The sequence below is a fragment of the Diabrotica virgifera genome, chromosome 6 (genome assembly GCF_917563875.1).
Source record: "Diabrotica virgifera virgifera chromosome 6, PGI_DIABVI_V3a".
NCBI classification, from domain to species: domain Eukaryota; kingdom Metazoa; phylum Arthropoda; class Insecta; order Coleoptera; family Chrysomelidae; genus Diabrotica; species Diabrotica virgifera.
The window spans coordinates 198936661-198964053 of NC_065448.1; the positions used below are offsets into that span (position 1 = coordinate 198936661).

General features: G+C 32.2%; 2 protein-coding genes and 1 long non-coding RNA gene across 5 annotated transcripts in view; all 3 read right to left on the minus strand.

The window, feature by feature from the left end:
• Positions 1–24874, minus strand: part of LOC126887116 (piggyBac transposable element-derived protein 4-like) — a 36205-nt gene extending 11331 nt beyond the window's left edge. The window contains exon 1 of one of the 2 annotated variants that reach the window (XM_050654466.1): positions 24585–24874. In XM_050654466.1, the coding sequence (XP_050510423.1) occupies positions 24585–24696 (112 nt within the window). In that variant the 5' untranslated portion in view covers positions 24697–24874. Of the gene's footprint in view, positions 1–11960; positions 14275–24584 lie in introns of those variants that run through there. The other variant, XM_050654465.1, reaches the window with a different exon arrangement.
• LOC126887128 (uncharacterized) lies at positions 23119–24573 on the minus strand. The gene is made up of 2 exons (XR_007698967.1): positions 24152–24573; positions 23119–23268 (listed from the first exon to the last, which is right to left on the minus strand). It is a non-coding gene; the product is annotated as an uncharacterized LOC126887128 (long non-coding RNA).
• Positions 24875–26429: 1555 nt separating the features above from the next.
• The window catches only part of LOC126887120 (neuronal acetylcholine receptor subunit alpha-5-like), a 79675-nt gene continuing 78711 nt past the window's right edge, over positions 26430–27393 (minus strand). For both annotated transcript variants that reach the window (XM_050654477.1, XM_050654478.1), the window contains exon 8: positions 26430–26730. In XM_050654477.1, the coding sequence (XP_050510434.1) occupies positions 26512–26730 (219 nt within the window). In that variant the 3' untranslated portion in view covers positions 26430–26511. The remainder of the gene's footprint in view (positions 26731–27393) is intronic.

The window sequence follows — 27393 nt, forward strand, 5'->3', positions numbered from 1 at the left end:
TACTTGAAGGTCGACAAGGGTAGTATTCATACCAAAGTCTAGTAAGGGTGGACGTATGACTGCAAAGTCACTTAGACCAATAAATCTGATGTCCTTTGTACTAAAGACATTGGAAAAACTGGTAGATAGACATATTAGGGATGGAATATTGGTTGAAAGACCAATAGAACAAGACCAATATGCATATAGGCCAGGTGTATCAACAGAAACAGCACTGCGCCATCTAGTATAGAGGGTGCAGTATGTTCTGGAAAACAAAGAGGTGATGTTGGAAGCCTTTCTCGACATAGAGGAAGCCTTCAACAACACCTCATTCGATGCTATCACAAAGGCCATCCGGCTGAAAAGAGAGGATGAAATAAGCGGCACGTGGATAGAATGCATGCTTAAAAGCCGCGTGGTATATTCAAAACTGATGGGCGAGACCAAGTCAGCACGGGTTGCCAGAGGATGCCCACAGGGAGGTGTATTATCTCCGTTAGTGTGGAATCTGGTTATGGATGGACTGACTGGAACGCTCAACAGGAAAAAATATAATGTCCTGGGCTATGCAGATGATTTTGTCATTCTGGCACAGGGCAAGTTCAATACAACGGTCACGAATAATATGCAACAGGCCCTGTAGGTAGTATCAAAATGGACAAGTGAGGTAAGCCCTCACAAATCCAAAATAGTAGCCTTCACCAGAAGGAGAAAATTAGAGGGAATAGGATCTATGAATCTCATGGGGATTTTTCTAGAGGTGGAGAGATAGGTAAAATATCCCTGAGTCATAATAGACTCAAGGCTTACCTGGAATCAACACCTATAGACAAATTCACTTGTAGATTTCAGCGTTGGCTCTTAGGGACAATGTTAATCAAATGGGAGAAAACGCTGCGCTGTTGCTAGTTCATCATCTGCCGTACCGTGGCAGAGCCGGCTTCGAACTTGAAACACTCACGGCAACGTCGCTTGTCATAAGCGCTGTACTGAAATCTTCTCGTGCATTTATCTATAGAACGAATAACCAAAAGAGCGATGGCCACTTTAATGGTGACCAGACGCACACATGGCAGAACATAGGGACTTGATGTATTGGATATACAACATGATGGTAAAGCCCACAATAACGTATGCAGCATTGGTCTGGTGGCCAAAGGTGCAGCAGAGAAATGCTATAGAGAAGTTAGACAAGATACCAAGGCTTGTCTTTCTCAGCATAACAGGTGCAATGAGAGGCACACCAACTGCAGCAATGAAAGCCTTACTAGACCTTCCTCCCTTACACATCATAGTGAAGGGCGAGGCAATGATGGGGTTACATAGACTGCAGGGAAATAAAAGCAAAATTGCAGTGGCAAAGGACACTGCAGTATCAAAGATATATGCGGGGATCCGATATGGGAGATGATAACAGACCATTCTACCCCCAAATATAAAATGGAAATGCCTTTCCAGGTGTAAATACACTCCACGAGAAGTATGGGAAGATCCTGATAGACATCTGAAGTATGAGGGCCACACCTGGTATATAGATCGGTCCAAGACAGAAGATGGTTCGGGATCAGGAGTATATAGTGAGGATAGGAACTATAACGGTTCCATCCCACTAGGAGAATATACCTCTGTATTTCAGGCGGATATATGCAAACCTGCACTGTGCACAGATAAACAGATTGAGGACTTATACTAATAAGAGAATCAATATCTGTTCAGACAGTCAAGCGGCCTTGAGGGCTTTAAAGCACCCAAAGATAACCTCAAGGCTTGTATGGTAATGCCACGAAAAACTTGACACCCTGGCGGAACATAATGAGGTAAAATTCATTTGGTTGCCTGGACATCAAGGGATCGCTGGTAATGAGAAAGCTGACGAACTTGCTCGACGAGGATCAGCAACAAGATACTTCAGTCCAGAACCGGCACTGGGAGTGCCCAAAAGCACACTCAGAGACCGATTAAGAGGCTGAATACGAAGGCAGCACAAAGAATACTGGGAAGAAATTCCCACGCGAAAGCATGTGAAGAGATTTATACCTCAGATATGCGCAAAAAGAGCTGAAGAACTGTTCAAAATGAACAGAAATCAGCTCAAAATCACTACAGGTTTCTTAACTGGACACTTTCCAGTAAAAGGACACCTACACACGATAGGACTATATAACGGAGATCTCAGTTGCAGACTATGTAATAGAGAGACCGAGACGGTCAGACATTTATTGAGAGGCTCTGGACAGCAAGAGACAAGCAATATATGGAGACTTCAGACCAAGTCCGACAGTATATGGCACTAACCCAATGGACCTTTACAGGCTAGTGAAGGGCACTACTATATTGGATTGGGCGTCATGAGAACAAATGGAAGAAAGCACAATAAGCTGAAAAGCTGAAGTGCTTGCACTGACGGCTTTCAGGAAAAATAACATATTTATGCCTGAGAAGCCAATCGGTGTAAGTCAATAAGGGTTTAAAATGAGATAATAAGATGATTTTCAAGTCAAGTCATTTATTCATGTAATATACAAAAGTACTTACATACGTCAAAAAATAGTGTACAACTTTGGTTCACAGATATAAAATACAAATATAAAATCACAAGGCATAATATGAAATAATACATACATACATTCATTTTGTGAAAGTAGCTGCACAAAAATAAAGAAGTTATTAAAAATAAATAAACTGTTTTTATTTATCATAATATAAGGATTATATTTATAAATACAAATAAGGAAATTATAATATTATTACATATATAATATTGATGCCTCAGAAGCGAACCGGTGTAAGTCAATAAGTGTTTAAAATGTTTCTGAAAGTAGTTGCAGAAATATAAGTAGTTATTTAAAACAAATAAACCGTCTTTATTTATCATAATATGGGTAACATATTCATAAATACAAACAAGTAAATGATAATATTATTATATATAATAATATGTCTTACATCTCTTAGGTTATTTTTAGGGAGAATGTGACTTACACCGTTTGACTTCTGAAGCATCCATATAACATAAATATGATATGGTACTATCTTTTTCCAGTGTCTGAAATGATGGGTTTGACAAAACAAAATCACAATAATTAAGAATTGTCTACAGCATATTTCAAACATGTGATGCAGTGTACAAGGATAGCCCTATGTTAACTAAATTATAATTCTCTTGTAAAGGTTGCTGCTCTTCATGGCAGTGGCCGTGAATGGTAGTATTGGGCAGGTACTTCTAGATGATTATTTATTTATTTATTGTTAATAAACGGGGCAAGCCCATTGACAAAAAATATACAATTAAGCAACATTTATAAACATTACAAACAAATACTAAATAAAATACAAAATCATAAAATAAATATGTATATAGAATTACAATTAAATTTAACGCTTCAGAGATTGTTTAAAGGCGCTTAAGGACAAGTTAAAAAAATCTGTCTCATGAGGCAACCGATTAGCATGAACAAGAAGTCTGGCCAGACCTATATTCACGGAATAATTAGTTCGACGAAAAGGAATATGAAATAGTGTATTCTCACGAAGTACACGGGAAGGAATGTGGAAACAAACCAATTGAAGCAGTCAGGTGAATGTATCATTCCGTTAACCAATTTAAAAATGAAGATGAGATCGAAATTAACTCGTCTAGTAGACAGAGGATCAAGTTCTAAGTATCTCATCATATCAGAATATGAATAAGGTCGGTGTAATTTAAAGGCACATTGCATAAAGAACCGTCTTTGCACTCTCTCCAACTTTTGAACAGAGGATTGGACAAAGGGAGACCAGATTATAGTGGAATTTTCAAGCTGAGATCGGACCAGAGAACAGTATAAAATTCTCAGCGAAGAAATGTTATGAAAATCTCTTGTATGCCTCTTAATAAACCCTAGATGCCTGAGAGCCTATTACAAATAAAGTCAATATGCAAATTAAAGGATAAGTCTCTCTGAAAAATGACACCAAGATCCTTGACGCTAGTGACTCTCTCAATCAAAAAACCATCCAAATTGTAATCAAAATCTAGCATTTCCACTGATCGATGAAACTGGATAACCTGACACTTGTCACGATTAATGACTATCTGTTATTATCACACCAATTCGCAAATAAGTCGAGAGATTTCTGTAGCCTAGCACAATCAGAGTAATCCCGAACAGAACAAAACAAAAAAAAGATGATGTTTTCGATCCTAATAGCATTATTAATAATATTTAGAAAATATTAAAATATTACTAAAAGATTTTTAAATCGAAAACTTATTGGTCCATTTCCTTAGTAACACCTCCAAGGCTTTTAAAATTTGCAAGCCAAATGGATGCTGAAGCGAAGAAGACAAGAGGGAATTCAAAAAACTTACAATTCACGACCCCGTCTGTTCAGCTGGTAAATTCCAACAGAAAATGGACCTAGTTACTCGAAGGAGTAAAGACCAACATAAAAATAAAATAAAATTTTTTTATTTTTAATTCAGTTGCAATGCGAAGGCAAAACAATCTTACTTTTCAATTAGAATACGGAGCGCAGTCCAGTCCCTTGAATCGCGATTTTCGGCTCTTATTGGAGCCTCATCGGAAAGAACGTAGGGTTGTTCTCCATATCCCAATTGATCCGCACTGAGAGGTTTTCCCACCCATTGCAACTGAAGTGAAAATATTAGGTGACTAGCGTCATCTGGCAATTAAAAGATGAAGTTTTCGATCCTAATAGCATTATTAATAATATTTAGAAAATATTAAAATATTACTAAAAGATTTTTAAATCGAAAACTTATTGGTCCATTTCCTTGGTAACACCTCCAAGGCTTCTAAAATTTGCAAGCCAAATGGATGCTGAAGCGAAGAAGACAAGAGGGAATTCAAAAAACTTACAATTCACGACCCCGTCTGTTCAGCTGGTAAATTCCAACAGAAAATGGACCTAGTTACTCGAAGGAGTAAAGACCAACATAAAAATAAAATAAAATTTTTTTATTTTTAATTCAGTTGCAATGCGAAGGCAAAACAATCTTACTTTTCAATTAGAATACGGAGCGCAGTCCAGTCCCTTGAATCGCGATTTTCGGCTCTTATTGGAGCCTCATCGGAAAGAACGTAGGGTTGTTCTCCATATCCCAATTGATCCGCACTTAGAGGTTTTCCCACCCATTGCAACTGAAGTGAAAATATTAGGTGACTAGCGTCATCTAGCAATTAAAAGATGAAGTTTTCGATCCTAATAGCATTATTAATAATATTTAGAAAATATTAAAATATTACTAAAATATTTTTAAATCGAAAACTTATTGGTCCATTTCCTTGGCAACACCTCCAAGGCTTCTAAAATTTGCAAGCCAAATGGATGCTGAAGCGAAGAAGACAAGAGGGAATTCAAAAAACTTACAATTCACGACCCCGTCTGTTCAGCTGGTAAATTCCAACAGAAAATGGACCTAGTTACTCGAAGGAGTAAAGACCAATATAAAAATAAAATAAAAATTTTATTTTTAATTCAGTTGCAATGCGAAGGCAAAACAATCTTACTTTTCAATTAGAATACGGAGCGCAGTCCAGTCCATTGAATCGCGATTTTCGGCTCTTATTGGAGCCTCATCGGAAAGAACGTAGGGTTGGTCTCCATATCCCAATTGATCCGCACTGAGAGGTTTTCCCACCCATTGCAACTGAAGTGAAAATATTAGGTGACTAGCGTCATCTGGCAATTAAAAGATGAAGAAAAAAAAAAATAAAATTTTTATTTTATTTTTAGAACAAAACAACTTTATGTCATCGGCATATGCCAACACTTCGCAGTCAGTCAATGATTTAATAGCATCGTCAATAAAAACTGCAAACAATAAAGGTCCCAAGTGGGACCCCTGAGGCACTCCTGAGAGTGGAAAATACTCATTAGAAGTGAAACCATTCAGTTTGACACATAAAGACCTGTCCCGCAAGTAAGTTTTCAACCAGCAAAGAAGTTTACCACTCACACCAAAATATTCCAATTTATGCAATAAAAGGCAATGATCTACCTTGTCGAAGGCTTTGGTCGGATCAGTATAAATGAAATCCACCTGTAAACCGTCCACGAAAGCATTTACAATATGATCCTTGTAAAGAAGAAGGTTGGTCGAAATAGAACGGCCAGGCAGAAAACCATGTTGAGCAGTATGTAGTTGATTTTTCAAATTATCCGTCAAGAAATTAGTGCAGTCACTGAAGGTTTTCACCTACGATTTCATTTAAACTCCATCGATTTTTATGAAAATTGGTAACTAGTTAGAGGATACCTCAAGGAACAAAGGTGACATGATGCCAACTTGCGCTTTTACCCTGGGGGTGGATGTCACCCCTTCTCGGGGGTGAAAATTATTTCATTAAAAATAATACCATAAATCGATAGAGGGACAAATTATAAGCAAAATGTGTTATGTAAAGTTATTAATATCAATCAATACTTTTTGAGTTATTAAAGATCAAAGATTTTATTTTTTCGTAAAAAAATGCATGTTTTAAAGCTGTTTTTCACGTATAACTCAAAAACTATAAGCTTTTACAAAAAAGTTATTATTACCAAAATTAAAGATAATAAAAAATTGAATACATTTCTTATTTAAAGAACTACACTAATGTTAATTCAAAGTAAGTTATGGGTAATTGAAGGTATATTTTTTTCGACGAGTACGCAAATCTAAGTATTCAAGCTTAAATATCGGGAAAACGATGCATTTTATAAAATATACCTACTAAGCACTTGTCAAAGTACTTCGGAATACCTATCAAGTGAGCTTCATAAGACGTTAATAGCATTATAATTAAGCAAGTTATGATGAAAATAAGAGAACCCTTTGGATTCTTTTTGGAAAAAGTGAAAAATAAAACATCGCCATTTCCACAAAAATTAAGATTTATAGAAATCCTTACAATAGTTTCTTTATATTAGCATAAGTAATGATTTCAACAATTTTAACCGGTTTAGAATGCATATTTTTGAAAAAAAGATATAATTTAAAAAAATCAGAATTTTTCAGATTATCGTAATAATTTTCATTTTTTTTAATAATAACTCCAAAAATACTCAATATACCAAATGATACATAATCAAATGATACATAATCAAATTTTAGTTTTTTTTATATCAAATATTTTTTTTACTATTTCTGTAGGGTACAAAATAACCGAGATAGAAACGTTTTAAGCTTAAATTTTGCCTGCGAGAACCATGTAACCGGGCAATTTAACCTATCATTTTTAAAAAAGAAAGGGGTTTAAAAGATTAAATTCAACGTGGTTTAAAAGCCTTTAGTTTTAGCTTTCAAATGGTTTTTAGACGAATCTCATGTCTTAAAATTAACGGAGTTATTAAAAAAAAAACAATAACATTTTTTGGAAAAATTTTTAAAAGATAACTTTTGAAGCATTTTTGGAGCATAAATTTTAATGCTATCAACTTGTTCGTGGGCTCATCTGATAAATATTTTTAAATACTTTGACAAATGTTTAATAAGTTTGTGTTATAAAATTCATAATTTTCCCGTTATTTAAGCTTGAATACTTAGATTTGGGTAGTAGCCGAAAGACATATACATTCAATTACCTATAACTCACTTTTAGTTAATACTAAAAGGTTTTTCTAGTAAGGAATTTACTTCATTTTTTATTATCTTCAATTTTGGTAATAATCACTTTTTTGTAAAAACTTAAAGGTTTTGAATTATTTATAAAAAATCGGTTAAAAACATGCATTTTTCTCAGGAAAAATTAAACTCTTTAATCTTTAATAACTCAAAAAGTTATGATTAATTTCAATATCTTTATATAACAAATTTTGCGTCCCTCTATCGAATTATGGGGTTATTTTTAATAAAATAATTCCCCCCCCCCGAGAAGGGGTGGCATCCACCCCCAGGGTAAAAGCGCAAGTTGGCACCATGTCACCTTTATTCCTTGAAATATCCTCTAAACACTCACCAATTTTCATCCAAATCGATGGAGGTTCAACGAAATCGGAGGTCATAGCTCATATCCACCTTCAGTGACTCCACTAAATCAGTTACCAGGAATTCAAAAATCTTAGGAATGGCAGAAAGAATAATTGTTATGGAACGGTAATTACAAACAAATTACTTATCACCAGATTTGTGTATGGGTTTCACATATTCTTTCTTAAAGTGTGATGGAAAATGGCCCTCAGCCAGGGATCTGTTAAAAATAAGCCATAATGGTCTACACAAAGACAATGAACAATTCCTTAAAAACAAGTTCGATATCATATCAGGGCCAGGGCCTTTACTAGTATCAAGATTATCCAAGCAGTCCAAAACTTCAGTTATTTTAACAGTAAAAGAGTGAATAAGGCAGCGATTGCTATCAGATGGATCATCCCAGTCATCATGGTAAGATGTGTTAAAGTATTATAGACAGTGCTGAAGAAGGTGGCGAAAGCATCAACAATTGACTGAGGCTCACCATAGACAGAATCATTCAACTTCATACAACCAGGAATATCAAAATTACTCCGCATAGAATTAACCAACCTCCAAAATGGTTTTATATTTTCATTAAGTAATTCCTCAGTACTTTCAACAAACTCTGCATAACAATCTCTACTTCTCTGCTTACACAATGCTCTCAGAGTACAGAAATCGTCATAATCATCACAACAACCTCTCTTTTTAAATCTGGAATGATAGGATTTTTTCAATGAGACAAGATGCTTCAATTCGCCATCAAACCATATAGGGAATGTGCTATTCCTGACAGTGATTGAAGGAACATACTGGTTTATATAACCATACATAACATGATACAAGGCATCCACACATTCTTCCGCATTTAAGTTCAAAAATAAGTAATTGAAGTTCATTGATAGAAAGAAACGCGCTGTTTAACCTCTCGTACTCCGCATGTAAGAAATCGTATCTCACCTCACTCCCACTCATGCAATCAGGTGCATCCAGAGACATTTCTATAGTAAGTGCAGGATGGTAGCGATCACATGGAACCAGAACATCATGCGGAACTTTAACATTATAAATAAAGCTATTACTGAAAACTAAGTCTAACATTTCATTATAAAAATTCGGTATTGTGTTTAATTGATAAAAATTAAATAGTGAAAAATACTCAACAATAACATTGGCTGATGAATCACCCCCAACAATGGTAACTCCATCAATATCATTAGTCCAGGAAATGCCAGGCAAGTTGTAGTCACCCACACAGTATATAATATTATCAGGAAACGTGTCACATACATATTCCAGTGATAAACAATGAGCTTCATATACCTCCGTCCCAGAGCCAGGAGGAATGTAAACGCTGCCAATGCAAAATTGATTCTGTACAGTCACCCACAGTTGTTCACAGTAAACAGCGGTATCAGGAATGTCAATCAGTGATGAGTGAAAGCAGCTCCTCACCACAATTACAATGCCCCCATCACGTATTTTGCCAGTAGCTGCAAGGTCTCTATCCTTTCTAAATATGGAAAAACCATTAAGGCCAAGTTCAGTGTCAACAATTTCCTGGCACAGCCACGTTTCCACCAAAATGATAATATCATATGCGTCTGAAGCAGCATTATTACACAATAGATTTAGTTTAGTCCTAAGCCCTCGCACATTCTGGTAATAAACAGAGAGTTGTTTCTTGGATTTTATAAAAAATCCAAATCCAATCCAAAATTGGGGATTGCTTGTAAATTCTCTAATCCTGACCATGCTAGGCCAAGATGACGAACTCAACATAGCATCAAACATGCTTTCACGAACAGAACACCAACTCTAAAGGAGCTATAGTAATCATTAGCAGTCAGCTGCTTTATCAATACATCCAGCCCTTTGAGACTATTTTTCTTAAGTATATAGGCTTTAACATCTTCGGGAGTTACACCGGGAGTATCATTGTTAACATGCAAAAATCTCATCCTTTCTACTCCACTAAATTCAGCATTGGCATCAGAACAAACCATGTCAGTCTTTCCCTTAGTAAATCTGGGCGATTTCCTAGTGTGACGAGTATCAGCGTTATTGGTGCTCGCAGGTGTTCCATTAAGCAGTCTAAAAGAAGCAGGAGCAGTTGGGGTGATGGTGCCCCCTGCAGTAGCTGCAGAAGTTGCTGTAAGATTAGAAATAGGCAGCCTATCCTTATGAACATTCACAGTTGGTAAAATCCTGTTAGCAGTTTTGGCCCTGTAACTATCACAATTGGTTGGCAAACTACCAAAGACATCAGAAGTCCCGCTCACATTATGAGGAAAATTAGCAAGCATATGAACCAGTTGAATATTGCTTTCTCTCAACAAAATCAACTCATCACCCAGCGAGTTTATTTATTTATTCACTTCAACAGTAGAACCATTTACAAAAGAATACAAAAAAAATGGTAAAAGTAAAGATCATGTACAAAAAACATCAAAAATCAACGAACAAAAGACAATTAAACAATAAAATTTGTAAAATAACACAGTATATCAAATCACAGATGAAAAATATCACATATTTAAATCATTAAACTCCCAAGCTGCCTTTTGAAGATATTAATGCTTGGACAGAATGGATCAAGCAGCATGTCATTGCAAAAGCTGAGTATTCTCGACAAGGGAAAATGACGAGCATACTCAGTCCTATGAAAAGGAGTTAAGGAGTTAAACTTACTCTCTAGATTATCCAGTTTCTTTGCATGATCAGCAAGAAATGAAGTATTCAGAGAGGATATTTCAGCTTTAAGAGAAGAATCAATCTTATCTTCTAGTCTTCCAAGATATTTTTTAAACAAATTATCAATAACATGTTCAACATTAACACCTTAATCTGCACCAGAGAGACAGCCATGGCATTTATAGGTAATTGAGGGGCTCCTCTTCTTTAAAGCTACAGTGCAAGCCTCGGTTGAAGTCAACTCAGCACTCTTTACATAATTTGTGCGAGGAATATCACACAAAAACAACGGATCATCCTTATTATCAGTTTTACCACATTTAAGGCAACTAACTCATTTTAAATTGATCTTCATACAATTAAAAATGTTTCTGTACCTATATTTACTGGACTATTTATTTTCAGGAGTCACAAAAAAGGAACAATTACCGGCTAGATGTTAAGCGTCATTTTCACGCTACATCTTATTGTATGTATTGTGTCATGCAAAACATACGACAAAACGTATGTTTTGTCCAGTGTATAACAAGAAATGAAATGAATCGAAATGAAATCCAAGGTCTGTCATACGTTTTGCATGACACACAAAACATACAATAAAACGTAGCGTGAAAACGACCCTTTAGTGGTTTTTTGCTAAATTTTTTGTTGTCAAACTTTTAAACACACAAAAGTGGATTATTGATGAAACAGAGCCACTTTAACAGCACGTTTTGTTAATGACTTATAGTTGTTAACTTAATTGTAGTTGTTAACTGCTATGGAATACTAGAGGATTTATTTACATATGATAATTCACAGAATGACAAACCAGCTTGCAATATACGACCGAACTGATTCTAACATTTGAAACAGAGAGTAGAATTACGGCAAAGACAAAATTACATGTTAGGCACTCAGTATCCGGTACACCTGAAGAGTTAAACCTATCGGATGTACCTGATAGTGTATGGTGGGAAAAATAGCCTCTCAGGTGACCTGACCCGCCACGCACTATCAGGTAAACTACCTGAAAGAGCAGTGTATCTAGACAATGATAATAATAATTAGATTATGTGATGACGTTAAGTCTATGCAGCCTCTCCACACTTCGACCTATACAGATTTTTTGTACATAATTATAATAATAATAAAAGGGAGAAAAGTGAAAATTTGGTCTTGTACTATCTCATACAAGCCCTGCAAATGTTGGGTTATTAGTAATACATGTCATAAAATCTACAATAAGATACATTTTCCAAAAAATAAAAATTCACTATTATATTACTTAAATTGCAAATTAAAGTAAGGGAACTAACATCACATTTTTCAATATTCTTAGTATCATAATATTATTTTATCTCACCTGAGTACTTCTCTTCTGATTCATTTTTATAGTCTTCAGGAATTGTTGATGAGGATAACAAACTATCCACATATCTTTGGTCATATTCTTTCAACTCTTCTTTAATTTCTTTTTTAACTTCCATAATAAATAAATTGAACGAAAATATTTAAAACAAAACAAAACTTGTTTTGTTTATTATAACCTTATTATAACCACAACGTTCCATGCGCATGCATTCTGTGACTCTGTGTCTGTCATAGATTTATAATACTCTAGATTGCGCCTTACGATCTTAAAATGGGTGACGGTTGCGACAGAGATAAATGAGCCTATTTGGTCGGTAGTCTCTTTCTAATTCAAGGGGAGTATCGACGACGTCACTATCCTACTCTGTCGTCGAGTATTTTAGATGGTTTGACAGTTCGAGCGCATGGCGACGAGAACTGGTCGTTTGTCTTCGGACGTGGATAATCCTGGTTCGAATCCCATACCAATCATTACTTTTTTTATTTTTTATTTAATCAATATTGCGTTTATTAGATATTATTACATCTCTAAAATAAATATATGCAAAGAAATATATAACAAATAAGAAAAACTGTGTAGGTACCTATAGATTTTTAAAAATATAAAAGCCAATGTTATTTTTTTTAATAAGTTAATGGTAGAATAGTATAAAGTAATTAAAAATATTCGTAAAAAATTACCAATAATTAATATCAACATAATGTACCATCGATTTATTAATTGAATCGGTCATTTCAAAAACAACACGAGTCACATATTCCTAATTTTACAGAAGAGCAAAGAAAACTTAACTATATAGTCGAAAGATGGATGAAATGGATGACATCAAAATTCAGAGTTATATTGTAGTTTTGTTCCTAATGTTTTTACTGGACTGGTGTCGTTTTTGCACACAACGTTTATCTTAAAGGAGTCTATTCCTCTCAAAAAGTTAGTTTCTCAAAATTGTGGACTTTGCTGTTTTTGAAATGACCGATTCAATTATAAGTAATTAGACATTATTTTTATTTATGAAACTATTGTTACAATTTTTTAAAAAAGTAGAAGCAAAACAAATATTGTTCACTTCACATCATTCGAATAAGGACGAATTTATATTAATAACGAATGACTTATTTTACTATGCAGTTCACAAATTATGTATTCCAATATTAACTTACTATACATACGTACATTTATTATCTGCTAGATTTACTTAGGTCCATTTTTCAGATGTAAAAATATCTAATAAACGCAATATTGATTAAATAAAAATAAAAAAAGGTAAAGTTGGTATGGGATTCGAACCACGATTATCCATGTCGGAAGACCAAAGACCATTTCTCGTCACCACCCGCTCCAACTGTCAACACATATTACTCGATAAAGTGGGATAGTCACGTCGTCGATATTCCCCTTAAATTAAAAAGAGACTACCGACCAAATAGGCTCATTTATCTCTGTCGCAACGGTCACCCATTTTAAGATCGCAGGGCGCAATCTAGAGTATTATATATCTATGGTGTCTGTATATCGTGCATCGTGCGTTCCATGGGTTATTCTGTTTACTGCGCAGGACGGTGATCGTTACATGGACGGTTTCTCGTTGTGTTGGAACAAAGAGGCTTTGCAATATTTTAATTTTACCATTAGCGAACGTACTAAATTACTAAAAAGCATCCACATGTCCAAAACCAAAAGTCGTTTCGATGCCATCCATCGGAAAACACTTGATGTAACTGCGACATCGATTTTTTTGTTTTTGTCACCGCGACTAAAAATCGCAAGTGTAGGGCTAGCTTTAAATGTGCCTACTAGACTCATCGAGATAGGAGTGGAGTAGACTAGATCTCTGTGGGTTTCCCTCTCATTTTTATGATGAGTCTCTTTTCGAGGTTATTTTTTAAATGATTGAAGTGTTTTCAAGTATGTATCATACTTCAATTCAGTCGAATCCGGGACTAGGCTGAAAAAAATCGCTGTGTATAGGTACACGCTAACGTGTACGCAAATAAAAAAGTTGGGTACACGCGAATTATACTTCATCAAGCCAGTGACGTCATTATTTAGCGTGCGCAGTGACTGTATATTTTGGTACACGCTATTTTGATGTTTAGTATTTGTTTGATAGAAAAATATTTGTTATTATGGGAAGGGGAAGGGAAGCAGAACTATTCGGATGTTTCAAGTTTCAAATTTAATTGTAGTAAAGCAAATGTGTATATTGTCCTTTTCATGATCATTTTTCAGTGCGTCACAAATGATAGGAAAAAGGGTAAGTCCGTGATAATACACATTTATGACATTTATTCTAACATGACATTTTAGTTAAATCTGACAGTTGTCACATTTTATTTTCAATTTAGAATAAAAACAAATCAAATGTGTTTCTTGCATTTATAAAATGGTATTTTCTTTGATTTGTATAGTTTTATAAATTATACAGATTATATTTGTAATATTATTATCCAATTAAAAAAAATTATTTTTTTTAATTATGGCGCCATCTATCGACAACTAGAATAATCACAGAACTAGAAGTAATCGCCGACGTGCCTTTTTTTCTGTCACATACAATTTAATGCGTTAGAAAGAAATCGAAAAACTGTGACGCACTGAAAGATGATCATGAGAAAAAGAATATCTTGTATAAAAGTATATATCTATTCAGGAATTCAGGTTAGCAAAATAAATGTTTAGTTGACATGACATGTACAAAATACTGTTAAAATATTTTTTATAAGTAAGTTAATTATATAGTCGGTTCGCTAAACTCAGACACAACTGGCTAGTGATTTTAGTCTGTAATTTTTTTGTTTTTTGCCAATTTTGGCAAAATTACAAAATATTTAGTAATTATTAACTATTTAGTAATTTTTTTTTGCCAATTTTAACAAATTGGCAAAAAAAAATAATTACTAAATAGTTAATAATTACTAAATATTTTGTAATTTTGCGAATTTTGGCAAAATTCGCAAAAAACAAAAAAATTACAGACTAAAATCACTAGCCAGTTGTGTCTGAGTTTAGCGAACCGACTACACCAGTTTATAAACCACTGCTGTTGTGTTTATTTCTATTTATACAGAGAGTTGAACTTGTTACGATTTTCATAGAAAATTGGTTATAACTTTTTAAATACCCTCTATAACATAATAAACCTTTATATTTTTGTGATGGGGACGTTAAGAAGATTTCGAACATAAAATAAAATATAGGGTGTTCGATTTAAAAAAAAACGTAAGTTTGGTCTGCCACTATGTTATCGAACGCCCTGTAACATTCTGACTAATTTTGTAATATAAAGCTCAAAGTTTGCTACAATTTTTGTTACTAACTTTACTATTGAGCTTTATAACACTAATCAATCGCCCTGTATATTTTATCTTAACACTTCTGCTACCCACGAATTTTTGTCTCTTATCTTTTTCATACTGTTTTAAAATGTTGTTAAATTAATTAAAAGAACTAAATAATTGTCCACATTCCATAATTAATTTAAAAACAAACACTAAACAGATAAAAAATAAAAAATATCTTTACTAATCAACACTAATTTACTAATCTCTTTACCACTCTGACACTCGCGGTATTCTCAAGTTAGTATATATGCAAAAAAAACAGTAACAGTGCACACTAAATAGTAACGTCACTGACTTGATGACGTTTCGCGTGTACCTAACTTTTTTATTTACGTACACGTTAGCGTGTACCTAGACACAGCGGAAAAAAATACCTGAAATCCGGGACTTTTCAATGGAAATCGGGCTATTTTTTTCTGAAGACGGTAATTAAAATACAGAAACGGAAAAAAGTCCACCATTTTAGTTTTCGTAGAACTATAATATCACGTTATAAAATGCATACGTTTTGGATGTGATATTGGGATAAACCGTAATCGTACCCCCTCCTAACTGCCAAAGTGTCATGGCCGCCGTCGGGACCTATTGTGCTGACATTTACAATGTTTACATATAGAAAAGTTTGTTTTTTTCTGCTTATAATGCCGTTTTCTAAAGATATTAGTGAACAAAATCGATTTGCTAACAATATTTAATATATTTTAAATGTGCTAAAATTGGATTCAACAGCAAAAGTCGCATAAATAACATATAAATAACGAATTTGTTTACCTATTACAAATGGGGTTATGTGGTTGTAACTGTTTATTTTGGGAATAAAATGAAAATGATCAATTAAACGACTGGAAAACTGTAAGTATTACAATTAAAACATGTTTATCCTATCACAAGAGTTCACTTCATTTTAAGAAAGCTAATTATTATTATACAATAGACATTTATAAACTGCCATGTACTTTTAAGGTTACTTTTGATCTGTTTTCAAAGCTTATGATTAAATGTTACCTACCTCTTTATTAATTAGATTTGCCAACAAAAGATGCATGATTAAGGCCAAATGCAATTCCTTTGCTAAAGTCATAAAAAAAGTACCAATACAGTTAAAAAAATTATTTTAAAAAGGTCTCTCAAAAGACATGAAAATATACAACAACTTAAAAAACTAGAGAATGTAAAGAAAGCCAGGTTATTGGAAATGGAATTCCTGTTTAATTGAAAGCCAGTAAACTATCCAAGACTTTTCAGAATCAAATGTGTCAACTTGTAAAAACGATTCTTCTGACATTTTTAGTAAAAACCAGATTATCCTCAAGAAAAATTCTGTTTAAGTGAGACTCGAAAGTCATATTTGTGAATGTGTCATCTTTGAATGAAACAATTTTTTTACCTAAACAATTAAATGTATGGATCTAATTAAAAACAATGCTGAATCAAGTACAGTTACAGAAATACAATCCTTTGAACTTCTAAATGTGATTGTTGAAAGTGTCGAAATAGCTACTGCATAGGGATTCGAAAGGGATAGACTTGTTATGAACGCACTTGATCATGTACTTCTTACTGTTATAAAGTTGAAACAAAACTTATTTTATGCTTTTTTATCAGTCACTTTTAATTGTGTATCAACTTTACGTGGTATATCGTGCAAAAATTGCTAAAAATGCAAACATTATATTTATTTTCTGTGTTACATTGGATAGTATGATTGAATGTCTTCCTCTTTTAGATAGTGAAGTGAAGAACATCTTGAAGTTCCAATGATGTTTCAAGATGAGGTAAATCGACATAATTGTATGTTAGAAGGACAGAGAATATGAAGAAATGTTATTGCTGCATATTTAGTGTAGTGAAATACAAACTTCAAACATTATAATATATTTTTTGATTTCAAACATTTCATATGATTATGAAAGAACATCTTTCTTTTTAAAACAATGAAGAAGTGAAGAACATAATAAAGTTCCAACGAAAATGATTCCAGATGAGGAAAATCGAAATAATGGTTGTATGTTACGTGTATAGAGAATACGAAGAAATGTTATTGCTGCAAACTTAGTGTAGTGAATTAAAAACTTATTGTCAAATACAAATCAATTTATTTCATACTTTTATAATATATAGTGATATAATTTTATATGTGTTCAAATAAAAATATTAATAAATAAAATACAATAAACACAAATCATGTATATCTTACAATGAATTACAAAATCAAAAATTAATTACAAAAATATCAAAATAAATCTAAAATATTAAAAAGTTACATATAATTTTTATAGTACCTACATACTTTGGTTGGTACTCTAATAATTTGGAGATCCATTAAAGTTTGTAGATGGAAATTGCAGGTATCTAAAAAATATAATAATATAAAGTAACTCAACAATCTCTTTTTAATTAGGGTAGCAGTTGATAAAGATGATCCTTGCTCAGGAAATCAAATGTATCTAAAAAAAAAATTAAGTAACAGCTTTCGAACAAAACAATGACTGCGTTCACCAGATGCAAACACATTCACAAATGTTTGCGCTTTGATTCTAAACTTGTTGACAGCGAACTGAACGGTTGGTTGTTTAGGTTAAAATTTGACATTTTGCTTGCTTGGTTTGAACGTAACCTAAAATAAATTTTCTCAATAAATACGTTTTTGAATTTATTTTTTTTATTAAAGGAAAAAAGAAAATTTATTTAATAGATAATAACGTAGCAGAATGTCTTCAGTAGCCTTTATTTTATATATAAAACCCTTATCAATATATTTTACAGTATATACAATTTAAATTCCCGCCATATTTCAACACGTTTGCAAAGTTCAACTTAAATATCTTATGTTTGCAAAAATGGCGATCGCTTTCCAAACATGTTTGACGTTAGCAAGTCGTTCAGAACCATAAAGCGCAAACTGATTGCCAACGTTTGCATCTGGTGAACGCGCCCAATCTTGGCACTAAACGGAAACAAAGATACTGGTAAGTATTAAAACATTTTTTGAAAAATCTTTCTGAAAGTGAAAATAAAGACTACTCTCTATGGGAACAACTAAAACTGGGCATGTTTTACAAAAAAATGTATCCAGAACAAACTTCTTCTCTATAAGGCAATACTACGACAAGTCTGGATGTACAGGATTTAAATCTGGGGAACTGCCAGTAATACAAATATGCAAAAACTATTAAGATTCTAATCCGAAGTCTTTTATGATGTCCGATGTTTTTAGTACCACTACCAAATATCATGCTAAACTAAAAATTATAGGGTAAAAATCTGTCTGATCACCCAAACTTTTAAAAGCTGGATGCTTATCTGATCTAGTCCAGAGGCTGGTTTCGGTATTGCAGCTATAAAATACTTAAATAGTAAGCATGGAAATTTTTATTATGGTCCGCCTTGAGGCAAACTAGGGCACTAGAGGGTTAAGAAAAGTTACAGATCTCTACACCACTGGGAAGTAGATAGTAGTTACTAATTTGTAAAAAAGTCAGAAATATGGTAATGTAGACTAAATTAATATAAATATGTAAAGAGTTCTCACCCCTGAGTGTAGTTCCCACTGTGTCATTTTTTATATCTGTCATATTGTTATCATGATAACAGATTGCATTAAAGTTAAAATAAAAAAGAATTAAAGAAGTTCATAAAAATACTCTATTTTTGAAAAAATATTTAAGTGCTTAAATACTTTTTTAGATAAAATATACATAAAATTTATTTTTTCTACAACCGTGTTAAAAATGCAACTTTCAGCCTTCCATACAAGCGTTAAAAATGCTACCTTAAGGCACTAGTGCTTTAAAATTTTTATGGCACTGCAGTTCGTATTGACTGTATAGGCAATTTTGATGTAATGTCAAAAAAATATAAAAATGGAATGTCAGTTCAAGTAATAGTTATTTATGATATAAGTGTTAAAAGTACACGTTTAACCCTTAAACGCCCAACCTTTTTTAGGTCCCATGTATGCCTAAGGGTGGGTAAAAAATGTCCACCTTGAAAATAGCTAATATATTTATTGAGAGTTGTTGGAAATGGATTAAACTTAAGAATCTGATGCTTAAGAAACACAGCATCTTCTAAAATATTAATATAAACAATTTACAAACCTTAAAACAAAATTACAATATAAATAAAAATTAACATACCAGTAACTGCCATTAATTCAAATTTGTCGATTTTCTCCACATTCTTCCTTTCAGCCTCCTCATTGGCGGAGAATTATGTCGATAATGTAATTATACGTCGATAATTATATGGATTATGTTCCTACCAACGAGAAATTATAGAGAAACCTTTAGTAACAAGTTTTACAAAAGGTGTACTTTTTATGACCACCCATATTTAACTCAAGATATTACTTTTATTTTCAAAAATATCGGTAAAACCAAATTAACATTAGATAAAGGGCTGTATTTGTAACAATAAATAATTTTTGAAAAATTTTTACACATGTACCTAATAAATAAGTTACAAGGGAATACGCATTAGGTGGACATTTTTTACCCACCCTTGGGCGTTTAAGGGTTAAGGCACGCATGTGAAAGTTTGCAGAATGAGCGATAGCGAGTTCTGCAATTCACATGAGTGCCTTAAAAATGTACTTTTTAACACGCATATCATACAATATTTTTTCTACAAACGTAATTACAGGACAATATCTACAAAAACTTTTACTTGAACTTGACTGACATTCCATTTTTATATTTTTGTGACATTACATCAAAATTGTCTATACGGTCAATACGAATTGCAGTGCCATAAAAATTTTAAAGCACTTGTGCCTTAAAGTAGCATTTTTAATGCTCTTATGGAGTGCTAAAAATTGAATTTTTAACACAGTTGTAGAAAAAAGTTTTTGTAGATAGTATTCTGTAATTACGTTTGTAGAAAAAATATTGTATGATATGTGTGTTAAAAACTACATTTTTAAGGCACTCATGTGCAGACTTTCACATGCGTGCCTTAAATGTGTACTTTTAACACTTATATCATAAATAACTATTAAAAAACTAACAGAAAATAGTAAAAATATTTGAATGAGCATAAGTAAAAAAGTCACTCTCTCAACCAATAAACATTTGTGATTAAAATTAATATACTTAATTGATTATAATATGAATGTGTTCTTGTAGAGTTTCATATAATAATTTCCATTTGACTAAAGAGACACAAGCTGGAATACTTAGGTCAATAATACTTAGGTATGAAACACCCTAAAAAATATGAACTTTTGCATTTGATAATTCAGAGAAAGATCCAAGGTAAATGTGGTTCTGGTAGAATCTCACAATCATAGCTGAACAATCTAAGACCATAGTATGGAAAATCGACTCCATCATCATTAGTTAGAGCTGCTGTCAATAAAGCCACAATAGCGAATATGGTAGCCAATATGATATCCAACAATTGATAACAGTCATGGAACTAAAAAATGTATTATTTCAAAGTGTTTATGGGATAAAATTAGTAAGAGTGACATGATACCTAACAAAAATTTGATTCAGAAGATTTAACATAAAACTTGTAATTCTCTTATACTAAACTCACAATAAAGATGCACCAGAAATAAACAACCCAAGACATGTTGAATGATACAAATAGCACTCCCGAATCATGATTTACAATGTATAAACTTTGTAAATCATGATTTGTGAGTGCTCCTCATAACATTCATCATGTCTTGTGTTTGTTTCTTTCTAGTGCATCTTTATTGTGACTTTAGTATTATAATTATATACAGTGTGTCCACGGTTGGGGTGCCCAAGAGGAAAAACTTTTTTATTTTCAATTTTAGCGAAAAATGTCATTATTGATAAAAAGTTTTGCTTGTTCTAAAACCCCATAAAACGAAATAAAATTCAAGTTTTTAAATCCTGCTTAATTTTGTAGCCAATTTTATGTAAATCCCTATTTTATGTAAATTTTTGCACTAAGTTTGAAATCTTAACAATAATCTAGTGTTGCCAAGCCACAATGTAGCTTAGTAACTATCAACTTCGATAAATAATTTGCGAATTGTCAATTTTTTTGACAATGTTAAGCGTTCAATAAAGAATTTATCTTGTGATAAATTTCATTATTAAAATTGTTGTATTAATAATTATTTAATTAATAAATAATTGGATGATTCAAGGAGAACGACAAAGTCTGGCTTCGTAATCCAGAGAAGTGAAAGGGTTGTTCTCCCAAGTTATTATTGTTACAATTTCGAACTTAGTGCAAAAATTTATAGGGATTTACATAAAATTGGCTATAAAAATAAGCAGGATTTGAAAAACTTGAATTTTAGTTCATTTTATGGGGTTTTAGAACAAGCAAAACTTTTTATCAAGAATGACATTTTTCGCTATAATTGAAAATAAAAAAGTTTTTCCTCTTGGGCACCCCATCCATAGACACACTGTATTACTATTTTTATAATAAAAATATTATAATTTATAAAATGTGATGCTGTATATGATTTCAAATATTAATCTTTTCTATTACCATATAAAAAAATATTGTCTTTACTCAAAAACATTTTATTTATCATAAAATTTTTAAAGATATATTTAAAAAGTTCATAAATATTAATATTAATTTATACAAAAACATTAAATATTTTAGTTTTACTCTGGTTTATGGCTGTAAGGTGTCTCTGAATATTTTTCACTCTTTTATAAGATGTTTCGAAAATTGAAATATCTCTGAAAGTTTTTAATATTTAAAATCAGTTTTCATAAATTTATCATCGGTTAATATTAGAGATCTTAAGTTCACAGTGGCACAAACAACTGAAAATATCTTCTGCAAGTGGAAGAAGACTAACATACATTTTACATACATTAAATGTTTTTATTTATTTCGTTGGATATATCTATGTGTACTCAAGCTTTAGCTATCTTCATTGTAAGAATTTTAAGTTTAGCGTGATATTTGGTAGTGGTACTAAAAAAATCGGACATCATGAAAGACTTTGGATTGGAATCTTTGTAGTCTTTGCATATTTGTGTTACTGGCAGTTCCCCAGAATTAAATCCTGTACATCCAGACTTGTCGTAGTATTGCCTTATAGAGAAGAAGTTTGTTCTGGATACATTTTTTTGTAAAGCATGCCCAGTTTTAGTTGTTCCCATAGAGAGTAGTCTTTATTTTCACTTTCAGAAAGATTTTTCAAAAAATGTTTTAATACTTACCAGTATCTTTGTTTCCGTTTAGTGCTAAGATTGTTTTGTTAGAAAGCTGTTACTTAATTTTTTTTAGATACATTTGATTTCCCGAGCAAGGGTCATTCATCTTTATCAACTGCAACCCTAATTGAAAAGAGATTGTTGAGTTACTTTATATATTTTTTAGATACCTGCAATTTCCATCTACAAACTTTAATGGATTTCCAAATTATTAGAGTACCAACCAAAGTATGTAGGTACTATAAAAATTATGGGTTACTTTTTAATATTTTAGATTTATTTTGATATTTTTGTAATTAATTTTTGATTTTGTAATTCATTGTAAGATATGCATGATTTGTGTTTATTGTATTTTATTTATTAATATTTTTATTTGAACACATATAAAATTGTACCACTATATATTATAAAAGTATGAAATAAATTGATTTGTATTTGACAATAAGTTTTTAATGCACTACACTAAGTTTGCAGCAATAACATTTCTTCGTATTCTCTATACACGTAACATACAACCATTATTTTGATTTTCCTCATCTGGAATCATTTTCGTTGGAACTTTATTATGTTCTTCACTTCTTCATTGTTTTAAAGAGGAAGATGTTCTTTCATAATCATATGAAATGTTTGAAATAAAAAAATATATTATAATGTTTGAAGTTTGTATTTCACTACACTAAGTATGCAGCAATAACATTTCTTCGTATTCTCTGTCCTTCTAACATACAACCATTATTTCGATTTATCTCATCTTGAAACATCATTGGAACTTCAAGATGTTCTTCACTTTACTATCTAAAAGAGGAAGACATTCAATCATAGTATCCAATGTAACACAGAAAATAAATATAATGTTTGCATTTTAGCAATTTTTGCACGATGTACCACGTAAAGTTGATACACAATTAAAAGTGACTGATAAAAAAGCATAAAATAAGTTTTGTTTCAACTTTATAACAGTAAGAAGTACATGATCAAGTGCGTTCATAACAAGTCTATCCCTTTCGAATCCCTATGCAGTAGCTATCTCGACACTTTTAACAATCACATTTAGAAGTTCAAAGGATTGTATTTCTACTGTACTTGATTCAGCATTGTTTTTAATTAGATCCATACATTTAATTGTTTAGGTAAAAAATTTGTTTCATTCAAAGATGACACATTCACAAAATAATATTTATATATATGACTTTGAGTTTCACTTAAAACAGAATTTTTCTTGAGGATAATCTGGTTTTTACTAAAAATGTCAGAAGAATCGTTTTACAAGTTGACACATTTGATTCTGAAAAGTCTTGGATAGTTTAGTGGCTTTCAATTAAACAGGAATTCCATTTCCAATAACCTGGCTTTCTTTACATTCTCTAGTTTTTTGAGTTGTTGTATATTTTCATGTCTTTTGAGAGACCTTTTTAAAATAATTTTTTTAACTGTATTGGTACTTTTTTTATGACTTTAGCAAAGGAATTGCATTTGGCCTTAATCATGCATCTTTTGTTGGCAAATCTAATTAATAAAGAGGTAGGTAACATTTAATCATAAGCTTTGAAAACAGATCAAAAGTAACCTTAAAAGTACATGGCAGTTTATAAATGTCTATTGTATAATAATAATTAGCTTTCTTAAAATGAAGTGAACTCTTGTGATAGGATAAACATGTTTTAATTGTAATACTTACAGTTTTCCAGTCGTTTAATTGATCATTTTCATTTTATTCCCAAAATAAACAGTTACAACCACATAACCCCATTTGTAATAGGTAAACAAATTCGTTATTTATATGTTATTTATGCGACTTTTGCTGTTGAATCCAATTTTAGCACATTTAAAATATATTAAATATTGTTAGCAAATCGATTTTGTTCACTAATATCTTTAGAAAACGGCATTATAAGCAGAAAAAAACAAACTTTTCTATATGTAAACATTGTAAATGTCAGCACAATAGGTCCCGACGGCGGCCATGACACTTTAGCAGTTAGGAGGGGGTACGATTACGGTTTATCCCAATATGAGTATTAAACTCTAGAAATTGTCCACTTTTTTTCATCCCACCAATTCAACTTGATGTGAATTCTTAGAAGAATAACGTATTCAAAATAGAATCTTACCAAAACGTTGAAAATTCGGATGGCCCGGAAGCCTTGTCCGAGACGCCGGGACACGACTTCGTAATTCGGACCATGTCCCGGATTTTTCGGGCTGGTTGGTCACACTAATCATAGATAAACCATAGAGTTATATATTAGCATAGAGAGGAGAGTGTCATTCAGAGCGAAGTGACGACACCATCTTTTTTATTTGGATTAGTGCTGTTTCACTCTTACGCATAGTAAAGCTGCTACAGTTGTCCTCCTCTTCCGTGCCTACATTCACACTGAATGTCATCATAGATTTTCGATACAATGGGTGCATTCAGCAGACGCAATCGCTAACTAATCGATTAGTAATCGATTTGTGATTTACATGCTAAATGTCACAATTTATGTGGCATTCAGCAGAAAATCACTAATCGATTAGTTAGCGATTGTGTCTGCTGAATGCACCCAATGTGTTAGAAAGAGATGCAGCAAACCAGTCGATGAGATCTTGTCGTCAGGAAGCGCGGAAGGTAGGCTCCCTCTATGTTAATATATACCTCTATGAGATAAACGTGTATTTCTCATGGACTCCGTTAAAAAATAATTAAGGAGGAATGAAAAGGAGATTCTCTAAAGAAATATAACAATTGTAAGTTAGAAGTTAAATCTGAACTACTTAGATAAAAGCAGTTATGGACAGGAATCTAGATGAGTATTTCTCAAATAAAAAAGCATGTGTTGATTCATATGCTTATGTTGGATCATAAAAAAGTTAGGTAGTTTAACAACTAGGCATGTTCGTCATCAATACAAGGTGTTTCTAAATAAGTGCGATAAACTTTAAGGGGTAATACTGCATGAAAAAATCGTAATTTAAAAATGCCAAAAATCATAATTTAAAAATCGAATCACTTTTGTATTTTACATTTTTTTCTAATTCTGTAAATAAAGCAGTTTACAATGTGGTCAAAATGTAGTGAATAACCCTGTACATTCATTGGGGCCGACCGACCGGCTCTGTCCCGTCATACAGCTGACCGACTATAATAACTTTTATTTATATTTAATTTAGAATGTGTATACTGATTTTTAGCTTTAGTAAATGGATTACCCTCTCAGTAACCCCTGTTCTACGTTTCGCTTGACCGACTGCAGTATGTTTCTCTACACAATCACAATAATCAACTGTGAAAAATCTAGGTTCGGAGTGGTTTTAACCACTTCGAATTTTTGATTTGTTCAGTTTAAAAAAAAATAGAGCGGCACATGTTTTTATACTACTAAATAACTTATAAACTAAATATAAATTCCGAATTTTCAATTCTTGACTGGCTTTAGAGTGGTTTTAACCCCGTAACAGTTTATTTGTTCAGTAGGTATTTCAGAAAAATATTGTGTGCCACATTTTTCTATGGTAAAATTAGATATACAATAGGATCAGAATTTTTTATTATTGACTGAAATTGAATTGAAAATTAAACTAAAATTAAATAAAATTACATAAAATCAAATAAATTTACGAAAATTAAATAGAATGGCATAAAATTAAATAAAATTTGAAAAAAAAATAAAATTGCATAAAATTAAATAACATTAAATAAAATGAAATGTAATGAGATAAAATAAATTAGATTAAATAAAGTTAAATAAAATTGAAAAAAATTAAACAAAATTATCGAAACGAATTGAATTGAATCGAATCGAATCTATAAGGAGTATTCACTTCTTTCGGCACTCCGCAAGAGCCACGTCTCTTTTTATATTAAATTTTTAATAAAGAAAAATTTTCTACCCACCTCTGGGATTCGAACGTAAATAAAATATTACAAATTAATTGTGTTTTTAGTGCTACGACACTGTAAATTAAATAAATAATTAAAATACACCGCTTATTTAATGATAAAATGTTTTTTATAATGTAAATATTAAAAAATAATGCAAATTAAAAGATCTTTGGCTAATTCCTTAAACAAAAATATCCTATTATAAAGAACAGTGAAAAGGATATAAAAAATATTCTATCTATTGCAGCAGCAAGCAAAATCCAGTCTTCTTTATATGATATATTGGATGCAGATTTGGTAACGTAATAATTGTCTTCCCCATTACATAAGTGAACGAAGTCGTGGTTTCCATGGTCTGTAACCTCTTCAACATTCTTATGGGAACTAGTGGTCTAAAAAAAATTAAGTTACATAACAAAATCTAATATTTTCGACTTTAAAATTAAAGGCAGATTTTCACAGTTCGATTTTAATTGACCGTCAAGTTTGTTGTTCACACATTTCAAACAAAATTGATGAAAGATGAAAGTAGTTTTAATAAAATGGGGCCAAGTGTAGTTATACGCAAAAGTGAAGTATAAATATTATTCGTAGTTTACTGATTCAGCAAATCAGGAAAATTATGTTAAAACGGAACAAAGATCATAAAAAAAGTTACATATAATATTTAATGCATTTTCTCTAAAAGTGATAGGTAACAAACAAATTGAATGAAATTATTCCATTAGCAGAACAACAAGGTTTTAGGTCGGGAAGGTCATGCACTGACGCTATATTTATAATGAGGCAAGTTCAAGAGAAATCGTTGGAATACAACAAATCGTCATATTTATGTTTCGTGGACCAGGTGGACATTAAGAAAGCATATTTGACAGGGTCACATTAAAGGACGTTATCCATTTGTTGAACTCGAGGGAGGTACCTCTAGGAATAATTAAAACCATCGAAAACATCTATCAGAACAACACAATAAAAGTAAAAGTGGAAGATGAACTAACTGACCCAATTGAAGCCGGCAATGGGATAAAACAGGGGGATTCCTTGAGTCCTTTATT